Source organism: Alligator sinensis, unplaced genomic scaffold (assembly GCF_000455745.1).
Source record: "Alligator sinensis unplaced genomic scaffold, ASM45574v1 scaffold708_1, whole genome shotgun sequence".
Lineage (NCBI taxonomy): Eukaryota > Metazoa > Chordata > Crocodylia > Alligatoridae > Alligator > Alligator sinensis.
This window is the reverse complement of record NW_005842183.1, coordinates 1,345,517-1,357,851: the sequence shown is the minus strand read 5'-3', so window position 1 is coordinate 1,357,851 and position 12,335 is coordinate 1,345,517. Positions and strand designations below refer to the sequence as shown.

Here is a 12,335-nt window from a genome sequence, read left to right as displayed (position 1 = left end):
ACAGAGAATATTTTAGAGTTGCACCTTGAAAATAAATCATTACGGTGGATACGTTTGAAATGAATCTTTACAGATCAATGCAAGATGATGAAGCAGGTAACCCAGCAGCTGCCAGCTGATAATATTTCTGGTGCTTGAGGAGAGGTAGTGGCTCCTCTGTGTACTTCTAGTGTTTTATACCAGACATAAAATTTGGGCCTGACTATGCCTGCAAAATATATTTGAGCATGTGTTAGGAGGAATGTAGCCTGGTACGATCTTTCAGTGCCCCAGCTTCAAACGCTTGGCAGCTTGGATGAAATGACTGCAGACCCATAGGATCAGGGGTATATTCTTTTTTAGCAAACCTGAAAACAGCTGTTGAAACAATGACATCATGACATAGGGGCATGACTATGGAAATTATTAACAAAGTCGAGCCTTGAAAGCATCACACAACGTGTAACTGTAGGCAGAGCATACAAAGGATTGCTTTAGCGTTTAATGATGACTTAAGGTTTTCTCAAGCATTTCAGTCACATTTTAACTTCAGAGTTAGCTTCGCTTCTGACCAAGTGAATGTTCACTCAGTTCTTCTGTTCCCATTTTCCTTTACCAAACTTTTTTTGCTACGTTCAGGCAGTTAATGTAGGACGCCCCTTAAAACTTAAAGCAAATATCATCTTTAAAGGATAAAATAATATTTATTCGATATGCAACTCCTTAGCATTACCAGAAGTGCCATTTCAAATGGGCTTCAGAAGGGGAACAGCTTTTGGCACGTACTGATAACAGGTTGGATTCACTCGAGGTTTATGCCAACATAAACTCAGGCAGGCATACTTTGCAGAAAAAAGTCAGCTAGGGGAATGAGGTGATGGCAATGTCTGTAGAGGTGGAGCTACAAGGGGCAGATATGCTTGCAAATTGGAAGTTATGTTGATCAGAGAGTTATTTTTGTGGCTGTAACAGCCAGGTAATGTACTGACTCAAGAAGCCTGCCAAGGGGGCAGCAACCTCCTCTCCTTTTGCCTTCCCTAGAGGCCAGTCATCCTGAGATGCAGAAGGGACGGCTGGCACGCAGGTTGTTCTCCGTGCTGGGTTTACTGAGTTTGGCCCTGGCTGTGTTTGCCTTTGCTGGAAGTTGGCAACTGCTCTTGCATGAAAAACACTGAATGAAATTTTATTTTAGCACCAGGTTTCATTCAATCAGCGATTAGTTTAATTAGTAATTGGAAGAATGTCCTGGCACAGTCAGGTGAAAGGGTGGTGCTGCTACATTGTCGTCAGAGATCATTAAGTAGGGTGAGGGAAAGCCTGACGGGGTTTTTTTTTCCCTTTTTTTCTTTGAGAGAATGGAGTTTTAATGGCTGAGGCTGTCAAAGAACATGGAAAGATGATGGTGTCATGTTGATGTAAGAGCAAACTCCAACAGAGCTTTCACTGTCCCATGCTGAGCCAGGCGTGCGCTCAGCTTTCCGTGAGGATATTGCTGAACCCTTTATTGGACAAAGCAGCGCCAAGGGGATCATAGAAATCCTTCTGCCCTCCTGGCAGATTTACTCTTGTTTTAATTCTGGTGCTTTTTCACCACCCAGCGCCATTTGTGCTGTACTTGAGTGCTCTGTCATTGTAGCCTGCCTCAAGGCTTGCTGCTTCTGCTGCCCCGCAGCTGAATGTCCGTGACACTCCTCTTGCTTGTAACCTTTTCCCGTAGTCCTTGTCCCCAGCGTTCCCCAGGTATCAGGCTGCAAGTGGTTTCCTTTTCCCGGCAGTTCCTTGCTGGTGGGCTTTGACAGCTGCTCAGCCAAGCATGCTGCTGAAAGCTCTTGAGGTTTATTCCTTGTAGCAGTCTCCCACTGTTGCAAGGTGGTTTTGTCTGGTGTTTCCACTCTACACAGGTGTCACGAAAAAGAATAGGATCAAACTGCCCCTTTTCAAGGGGCAGGGAAAAGCTTTTCCTTGGGACTCCCCCAAGAAGCAGATTAATTTGGTCTCCCTCTCCTGTGAGGACCCCCTGCAGTCAGCCCTAGCGTGGCTTCACAACGGACAAGCCTCTGGCTACGAGTCCCTGGCTCTTCTTCAGTCCCTGGCTTCCCCGGTGATTCATAGCGCCTCCACTTTGGGGAGCTCCTTTTTGGTCCGCTCCCAGGAAGGAGGGAGTGTTTTTATTCTTTTAAAGAGCAGAGATCAGAGTCTTGCAGTCCCAAACAGCACGGCAGACTGCTTCAAAACAACCAGATTTTATGGTGCCGCCGTCCCAATTCCCGCGGTCCATCCAGGGACCTTCCTCTCCCGCGCCGCCCGGGGGGACCCTCCTCTCCCACGCTGCCCGTCGGACCCTCTCATTCTCAGACTGTCAGCCACACTTGCAGCAAAACAGTTGAGAACTATTTACAAGTAGTATTATTTATAGTAAAGCCTGCACACTAAGCCCCCCCGAAGTGCTCCCCACTGTACCTGCAGGCTAGACTCCAGCTCACCTAGCCTCCTTCATCACAGCAGCTGTTTGCCCCTCCTGGGCCAAAGGCAGAGGGAACTGTGATGGAGATCTGCAAAACCTTGCCTTAGACTTGAATCCCTCAGTGCCTGGGACATGGACGGTGGAAACATGTGGTTGGTAAAATCCCCAGGCCAGCCCTTCCAGCAAGGTTCCTTGGTTCATTGTCTCTCTGTCGGGAATCTGCCCCAGGGTGGAGGAAAAGAGGGACGAATGACAAGGGTCTAGTGCAGAGGATGCTTGTACAATCACGGAGGGGGAGGATGGCTTCTCTGTGGGGCAGGGTTGGTGGTGGTCAGACTGTGGTGTAGAGAAGCTGAGATAATGAAAGAGCTTATGCCTTGAGCACAAAGGATCAACAGATATATACTGATAGCGGCCTAAGTTTTTCGTTTCCTTGCTTTTTGTAATGGATATGTTGTGTATAGCAGAGATTGGCAACCCCTGGCACATGTGCCAGAGCGTGGCATGCAAAGGCCAGAGCTCTGGTCAGATGTGGCAGGCAGCCCAGAAGGTGCAATCGGAGCTGTCGTCCCCAGCCAAGAAGTTGCAAACAGCTGCACTGGACTCTGGAGCCCTGGCAGCGGCTGCACACAGGCCAGAGGGCTCATGGCAGGGAAGGGGCTGGGGCAGTACAACCCTGGCCCCTCCCTTGCTGTCCACCCGGAGACGCATGTGCAGCTGCTGCCAGCAGCGAGTCAGGCCAGGGCTCAGCCAACCTCGGTGCAGTTGTTTGCAGCCTCCCTGGCACTTGCTGTGAGCAGCCCAGGCTCTGGAGGATGGCAGGGGCCTGCCAAGACCCTGGGTCGGCTGTGGCCGGCAGCTGGGAGGCTGCAAGCTGCTGCACTGAGGTCTGCAGAGCCCCAGCCTGGCTCTTTGCTGGCAGGGGAGGGGCCGGGCTTGCACTGCTGTGGCCCCTTCCCCTCTGTGCACACTGAGGCATGAGTGCAACCACCACTGGCTGTGGAACGGGACCTGGGCTCTGGGCTCCATGGCCAGCAACGCCTGCATATGCACCTCGGGATGTGCAGCAAGGAGAGGGCCGGGGCAGTGCAACTGCAACCCCAGCCCCTACCCCACCATCCGCATGGAGGTGTCCATGTACCCTCCACCAGCAATGAGGATCAGACCCCCCACGACTTCCACCTGCCCTGGCACGCCAAGTCAAGCCATGGGTTGAGGTTGGGGTGTTTCTGGCACTTCGGCCAAAAACGTTGTGGACCCCTAGTATATAGCAACTGGAACTGTTTCATAAGGCTTGTGGGACTATGTGGCGGGGGGGCATGTCTTCTTTACAAGATGTGCAAACAACACACATGCATGCGCATGCACACCTACACACACAGATTACTTCAGTACATGTCAAATTGCTGTATTTGGACTGGATGTAATGTGATCTTTCTCCTTTTATTTTAGGAGAGGAATCTGTGCCGCATTTAAGTTCACTGGCTTCCCCAGCAAAGATGTCTGTGATGCTGCCATCTATGAATATAGATGATGACCACACACAAAGTATCAGCACTATTCATGAGGATTCAGGCTCTTCGGGAGCAGATACGTTTTAGAACATGTGGGGGTTTTAATTCATTTTTGAGTGTCTGAGCATTTCTAGGGAAGTGTTTTGCCTAGCTGGTGTGATAAGCCATGTGTTTTCACAGAAAATCTGTCTTTCAGGGCCATTTTCTACTTACCGTTTCTTGGTTATTTTTTTTATTGATCAGAATGGAAATTTAAAAATGATTTTGTTTTGACAAATATATAAAATATTTTATCATAAAAATAAAATATAAGAATATACTTTTCCAACATTATTGTGAGTTCAGTGGGCCTTATCTTGTTTTAAAGGGTGTTTTATCTGATGTATATTTGAATGTGAAGAGGATCTGTCTTGTAAACCTGTTTAAGTCCATGGCAACATTTCCGCTGATTTGATTGGATAAAGGATCAGTCCCTATCTTATAAGTCAGAGACCTGTGAAATAATTTTTCTGAAGTTTATGGAGAACTGTAAAAATATATGAGATTGCATGAGTAGTCTTCAATGAATCAAGTGAAGCCCTATTAAAGTTTCCTGACAAAGCCAAGAAAGGGAGGCAACATAGCTCTGGAGAAGGAAAATGCATCAATGCTGACATAACTCAAATATGATATTTTGCTGTGAGTTGATTGTATCAAAGTATGCTCTCAATTACTGGGAGAAAAATGTACTTGAAAACCAGGATTGTGGGAAGATTATCGTCTTCAATATCTTTAAGAGCCAAGTTTTATTCACTTCTAAAATACTCTTAACAAACAATAAGACAACACTTGAAAAGCTAACACAGAGAAAATTGCCTTTTTTGGAGGTGCTACAAAATGCATTCTTTTTGACACTTGAGATTTTTTTCAGACATTTTTCCGCATTGTGGCTGCACGAAAGATTATGTGGAGGCTTTTGAAAAAAAGGACTAAGAAACTGAAATAAGATAAATGCAAGTATGATGAGAAAGATCTTAACTAGGTAAGACTCCAAAAAACAGAGCTCTCTCGGTAATAAGGCAGCATCGTTTAACAGCACTGTATGCAAACATATTACCGTCATACCCCTCGAGTGGTTATTCCCTTTGTATTGAGTAATGACATTGTGGCTAGTGCTGTAGCAGACATAGGAAACAGGGTTTGTGCCTCAGGGAGATCTTTATTGTGCACATATATAAAATAATTGACATGCTCCAGCTAGGAAGATCAGAAGGTTGCTTTTTCATCAAGCAGTGCAAACTCTTCCACCCTCTGCTCCAGTCTTCATCTTATCTCTGCTTGCAGCGTGATCTCTGACAAGTCATATAGACATCACAATACTTTCAGGGTAGAATGGGGCATGAGAAGGGCTCCTAAAAGGCAAGAAAATCTCTTCCTCTGCTTGGCTTGTGCCTAGTTGTGACGTTGCAGCATGTAACTGTACCAGACTTGGTTTCACTCCACCATCAGTTTGATGCATTGCCATGAACAGTGCCTGCCACTCTCCTTTTAGATCTGGCCATGAAATGGAGCCTGCACCGTCTTCATTAGTGGTTAATTTCTCCCTCTTTATAAGGGGAGGCATAGGTGTCCCTGTTGCTTCTGTTTTGACAAGATTAGTTGTGAGGTTCTGTGAATTGGGTGCAAACCTAGCAAGAGTAAAGAGAAATAAAGAGATGAACCAGAAGGCTGTGTTGAAGGCTGTCCCTTTAGGGCAGGAGTTTCCAAGGCTTTGTTCCTTGGAGAGATGCTTAAAAAGTGGGGCATCTCACTGGGGGCATCCCATGAAACACATCTGTACTAGAAAATGGATCAGGTTCACTAGATGTAGCATAACATGCAATGCACATGAGAGGTTACAAGAGGAATTGTAGGACTGCTGCTTGTTTTTGTTAGTCAGTTAGTACTGAACAGTCAGTCAGCTACAGTCTGTCCACTCAGCTGGTTTGGTGGAGGACGGCCACCATTTAAACGTCCCTTTGTCAGCTACATGCAAGCACTGCAGAGACCACACTTTGGGAAATCCCTGCTTTAAGGTATGAGAGAGCTCTTGTTTTCCTTCTGTTTAATTTATAGGTGGAAAAGCTGATGGAGACGACAAAGTACTCTGGAGCTTTTTTCTGGCTCTTGGGCATCATGCAAAATGTATATTAATTTAAAAGCATGCAGATAGCTCTTTAGTGAGGAAGCTAAATTATGGGGAGTTGGTTCTCACTGTTTTATCCATCTTCTCATTTCCTGTGCAGCTCAAATAAATACATTGGGTCCCTTCTTTGTGCACTTTATATTGCAGATGAGTTCTTTCCCGTGTTGCTTGTATTATTCATTTGCATTACCATACACCAAGGCTTCATTGTACAAAGCGTGGTGTACACACAGACATTCCCTACTTACAACCCGAGTACAAAACGAGGGACCACAAGAGCTGGATTCAGACAGTCCATATACAAGAAAACGGGAGAATGCAGCATAGCATGATGAGCAGTAGTCTTGCCGCACCCAAAGTTGCGCATCAGGTTTTCCTTTCTGTAATGAAAAGTATTCCACATGTTGCAGTAATACTTATTTTTTCCTCTTTATGGGAAATATGTGGGCCAAATCCAATTGCATCCAAGTAACACTTATGTGATTAACTGGTCCTTTTCCAGCTTGCTTAGTTCCTGAGAAAACATTAACTCATCCACTTGCATGATGTGTCTTTATCTTGGCTTGAAGGCTAAGTCACATAAGCAGTGAGGAAAAGAAGAAAAGCCCAGCTACCTTTTGCATGAAAGTTTTTACAGGATCTTGGACAGGGTGGAATAGGAGTACATTTAGATGCCTAAGCACCACTTAGGTACCTAATAGATGGAACAGGACCTGTCCCTGTATTGGAGTGGGAGGGGCGGGTTGTACTGCAGTGACCTGAATGCCAGAGAAATCAGTGAAGAGAATGGAGAAAAATGGTCCAAAAATGCCTTACTTGGATGTTAGTTTTTAATCTATTTTGAATCTTTAAATAGAGGGGTGACGACAAAGCACTTAGGCATCCAGCACACAGATGCCCACATACTTGCAGCCACTCTGAGATACAGTGGTTGAGACTGGAAGCCCCAAAGGCCACAGGGGAAGGTTGGTAGCCCAAGGTAGCTGCACCCATGCTTGAGTTGGAGGGCAGGGCTGATTTGAGGGGCTGCTGTGATGTCCGAAGGGCTGAGGAAAGCCCATATTCTGTGCGTGGATCCCATGACTTTCCAAACAGAAGTCCCAAGGAAGCTGGTGAGGTGCAGAACTACCTCAACTACTCTGAAGGGGAATATTCCTCCCCACGCAGGATGCGGCAAGGGAAGCAAATTCAAGCAGATGTGATTTGCATTTTTCTGTGCTAATGGGAGTGAACGTGACTCAGTATAGGCAGGTTTCATTGCAAATGAGCACTTATACAGTTGGGAGTTTAGCTGTAGCTACACTGGCCTGTCTTCTTTTGACCTCTGGTTTTCCTTTTTGAAATGGAAAAACCATCTATCTGGCTTCTTATCACTGAGATTCCTGGAGCTAACTCTCCTCGAGCTTGAAATGGCTGAACAAGTGCTCTGTGAACAGAGCCGAGCTGAGATAAGGAATTCATTTTTCTGGGTAGCGATGTTGCGTTTTGTTTCTCTGGCTCTTCTGATTGAAAATGTATATTTCTCAAGGGCGCGTGCAGAAGCGAAGCAGCATGATTTGTAAGATTGCTAAATGGATTTCTTCCAGGCAAGGCAGTGAAGTATGTCACCAAAGTCTAACAGTGGCAAATAGAAATCCATCTGGGGAAAAGTATAAAAATGCCAATTCAATGTATCGCTCAGCTAATTTTTAACAGCAGCGATGTTGCTATTGTTGGATTCAAAAGCGGCAGTGCAGAAATCCAAACCCTTCTTGGTTCAAGTTAATTTGTGGTGAAACTTTTTGGTGCCGATACTTCCTGATTGGAAGATGCCTGTTTATGTATTTGAGTTGCGGCAGAAAGTTGAAATGTCTGAAGCATTTGTTTTAGCTAGTTTTCCTGTTCTGATTTTGGTAAGTTGAAGCAGGGCAATTGCATTTAGAATCTGTTAAGCAAAATCCATTTTTCCTCGCCTTTAAAAAAGGAAAATGCTATTCTGCTAAAGGAGTGTCCAAGAAACAGCAGGAAACGGTGCTTTCACAGTAAAAGTCTAGCAGTAGAGTGCAAAATCCTACCCCAAGAGAGTTGTCGTGGCCCCAATCCCATAACTGGCACAACATATCCTGCCACTGGAAATACTCTTGTGACGTGGTCAGTGATAAGATTGGAGGTATAAGCTGGTTGCTACTGCACTTGGACAAAAGTGCCATCCTGGTTTATTTATCTGAGTTACCCTGTAATACTTTCTTTCAGAAGATATAACAGAGAATTTCATGTCTTTTAGCCCAGTTTTTCACATCTTGAATAGGAAATTAAATTTTTTTAATATGTGTGTGTTTTGGAAGAGATTAAAATTTTAAACTGAATTCTGCAGATCTTGACACGTAACTGAGAAAAGTAGACACAATCCATCCACAAAAATGGAAAGCCACATTCTAGGGTTTTGACGTTCTTTATTAGATACACAAATTACAAACAATCATTGCTTCCTAGCTTGACTCTTCAGTGATGTACACATGCACTTGGAGTTAAATGGCAGTACTTGTATTTAAGATTAAGCTTGTGCCGAAACCCTTGTAGGGTCAGAGTTTGAAACAGGTGAGAGGTGAAAAGCCTGCAGCTATTTAGCTGCATGTTACAGTGTGATGCACAAAAGTTTGAGACAGGAAGTGGCAAGTCTTGTATCCAACCAAATTTGCATGATCTGAGATCTCAAATTCCACTTCCTCATTCATCCATTTAGTAGGAGTGTGTGTTTTACAACGTTTGTGAATCAAACGTGTGACTTTTATTCGCACACTGGATGAGCTGCAATTGCACAATGTGCTCATGATACTGAAGCTGCACTGTCCTGTCTCTTTACAGTGCTGGCTTAGCCTTCTCTCTTAATTCTTATTTAAATTTAAGCATGTCCTTTTTATGTTTTGTGTCCTGTTGGGTTTCCTGTGATGCTCTCGTACTGGCATGATTTCATTTGATCTTTGATATATTTTTTTCTTTTTTTGGTCCTCTTCTCTTTTTGCTTTTATATCCCTAAAAATGTACCAGTATCCTACGTTCCAAAAGAATTGTGTATTTTGGCATCTGCTGGAAATCTTGTAGCATTGCATGTTTTGATGTGCTCCATCTTTTTTTAATTTTTTTTTTTACAAAACTAGTTGTCTAAAGAAGAACTGAACACAAGACGGGAAGAAAAACATAAATCATGGGGAGCTGTGGCTAATTTATCTGGCACAGGGTAGGCTTATTTTAGTGGAAAACATCAGAATCCAAAAGGGCGTGAGCCATTCTTGCTTCTCAGCTTGGAAAACATAAGCTCCATGGTGAATTTTTCTTTGAATATTCACTAGCAAATAGAAAAGAAGGGAAGAGAAGGGCAATAGCAGCTAATATCAAAATCTCCCCTGCCATGTTGTTGAAAATGATGTTGTTCTGACTGTTCAATGGCCTGAGGGACTTGTGTTGTAGCCCTCCATCCTGCAACGACAATAGTGCCGTTGTGTGTCTGCATGAAGGCCCTTTAATTCTGTTAAAGTCTCTCTCTAGGTTATTGCATGTCTATGTTTTGATACAAACCTAATGTTGATCTTACAGAGGACCAGGAAGCTCAAGGTGAGAAAGACTGTGATGGTCCTTAGGCTCAGGATCATTACACTGGTCCAGGACTGGGGAGTGAACCCAGAAGCTGTCTCAGGAGGTTCCAGCCCCAAGTGGAAGTCATCAGGAACTAGGTTGAGTCATTCCCTGTGGCGATTGGAAAGGGACCCACACCCACATAGAGCTTTATAAGCCAAAAGAGATGGGACCAAACTGTCTGGGCAAAGACTTCCAAGTTGTGCTTCCTGCCCTGTCTGGTCAGAGCTTGCTCAAGCATGGCTTCTGGCTTGCCTTCTGGACTCCTGGAGCCCTCAACTTCTGACTCCAGCCTTCAGCTCAGGACCCCAGTCTCAGCTTCTTGGCCCCTTGTTATCCAGGTCCCTGACTACCCATTCCCTGGTCCCTTGCAAACAGAGAAAGCTCGGTCTTCAGCATCAGTTAGCTTTACCCTCATAGAAAGTCTTGTGCCAGAGGAGCAGATCTGCCCCAGAGCCTCTGGTGGCCCTAGAGACTTTGCTTGGGCCAGTGAGCACTGTGAAGAGATGGACCTTGACTGGGTTTCAGCTGGGTGTCTCTGGGGCGTTGTTCTCATTGCAGGCCATGGCCGTCTGTTGACAAACCAGCCAAACGTGAAGGAACCATCTGACGAGTCGGGGCTGCGGAGTTTCTTTAGGCACAAGAGCGCGCACCGAAACAGGCCAGGAAAAGTTGCTTCTTGCTGAAGTCAAGGTAAGTTGTGCTGTTTTCCTTGTCAATGATGAGATCAATTTAATGCTCTGCTGTCTCCATGTGCCAGTTTACTGTCACTTGGTAAATCCAACCCAAATGAGGATTTTGTGTTAACTTATCTGCAACCTGTTATCACCTTGATGGGCAAATATTTGAAGCCCTCGTTAAAAAAAAACAACCCCAAACCTACCAGTGGACTGGTGACTGGAAGCTTAGCTTTGATGGAATTGGCTTCTGGGAAATACTTTCTGCCAGGGCGGAGAAGTCTGAAGCCCCGTGGATTGCACAGGGTGAATAGCATCTGGTCACGTTTTTTGAACCTTGCTGACAGTCTTGAAAATTGTCTTTTGCTGCTCTCCTCTGATTTGCCCTTGCTGAAGGTCGTTCAGTGTCCTGTATCTGTCAGGTCAATATAATCTCAGCATTGCAGCAAAGTGGCTTCTCTTCCCATAGAAATCTTTGCTTCGTGTCACTATCCAGAACCTGGAGCAAAGTAATAGGCATTGGGTTATTACTCATACCAAGCAGTGAAATCTAACCATCTTTTCAACAATAGTTACACGTGCCAGAGCTTATTATTTAACCTGGTTCCTTTGTGGAGGAATTGAGATGAATGGCTTTTTTTATTATCTGTGTTGTGGACATGCTTGAGGAATCGTAGACATCAGCCGCAGTCCCATTGGGCTGGGCGTTGTAGGAAGGTGGCCCCTGCACCAAAGAATTCACTCTCTAAGGTAGTGAGTGGTTCTGAACCAGGTGCTGGGGCTCCTTGGGGTGCCATACGGTGCGTTTAAGGGTGCCAGGCAACTATTAGATGTGCAAACACCTCCACACGATTCACAAGATAAACCCAGAGATTTCAAATAGGAATCCACAATGTCAAAACCATTCTGCCCTGTTGTGGGCTCTCTGAGCTCTGTGCAGTGCAAGAATTGCTCTATTGGGTTTTTTGATAATCAAGAGTTGAATGAAAAGCAAGAGCTGGCATTTTCCGCTGGGTGCCTTGAGTCTACGAAGGTTTACAACTGCTGCTCTAAGGAAATAAAGGTAAATCTCAGTAAGATCCCTGGTTCTCAGTCCGGTGTCCAGACCATTAGGTCTCGCTGCTGACAACAACAGAAGTCACCTTTGTCTGAAACCGCTGATAACTTTTCATGTTGTTTTTCTTTTTACCAGTTGCTCAATATACTTTTGTACAGCACCTTGCACGGCAGGGTTCAGATCCTGAAAGACTGCTGACCTGCCATGACTGGAAGCAGGGCTTTGGACTCTTATCTGGGGCTGGGGGGAGCTAGAAAGAGCATGGAGTGAGATGGGAACCACAGTGCAAGGTGAAGCAGGGGCACAAAGAGGACTGGAAGGGCTCTGACAACTGGAGTAACCAGCTCCTTTTTGAAGAGGCTTGTATGTACTTGCTGCACCGTCTGTGTGATTTGGCTAGGAAGCCTTGGGGCAAGGACTATGTTTGTCTGCTCAGGGCCAATTTCATTGACTGGGCCTAATAAATCGTAGGAAAAGGCCTTGCCGCCCCCATACCCAGACTGCTTTTGTTATCTTAATTGCTCCTTTCTGCTGTGTCCTAATAACCCTTGCTCCGTCTGTTAGGAAATGCTTTTAGCTGAGCCTTGAACTCCATTCCCAGAACCTTAAGAAGCTTCTCTCCTCTCTGCCGTTTGCCGTCTCATCCGTCTCATCTGAGAGAGCGGCCCTGTCTTTCCCACATGACAGATTCTGAATTTCCCCCAGGATTATCTAAACACGATCACGTGATCCGCTTCTCTCTACTGCTTGCAAATGGGAAAGCGTAAATCATGCATCCCTCCAAATAAACACAACTGGCAGATGTTATTGCTTTCTGTCTAGAGCGACACTAGTTCTTTAATCTGTCGCTGCCTGGAAGCGTGTCGGC

General features: G+C 45.3%; 1 protein-coding gene across 12 annotated transcripts in view; it reads left to right on the top strand.

Moving 5' to 3' along the window:
- KIAA0586 (KIAA0586 ortholog) overlaps positions 1-6,238 on the top strand; it is a 114,499-nt gene extending 108,261 nt beyond the window's left edge. For all 12 annotated transcript variants that reach the window (XM_025207145.1, XM_025207146.1, XM_025207143.1 and 9 more), the window contains one exon: positions 3,896-6,238. In XM_025207145.1, the coding sequence (XP_025062930.1) occupies positions 3,896-4,044 (149 nt within the window). In that variant the 3' untranslated portion in view covers positions 4,045-6,238. The remainder of the gene's footprint in view (positions 1-3,895) is intronic.
- Positions 6,239-12,335: the final 6,097 nt, after the last annotated feature.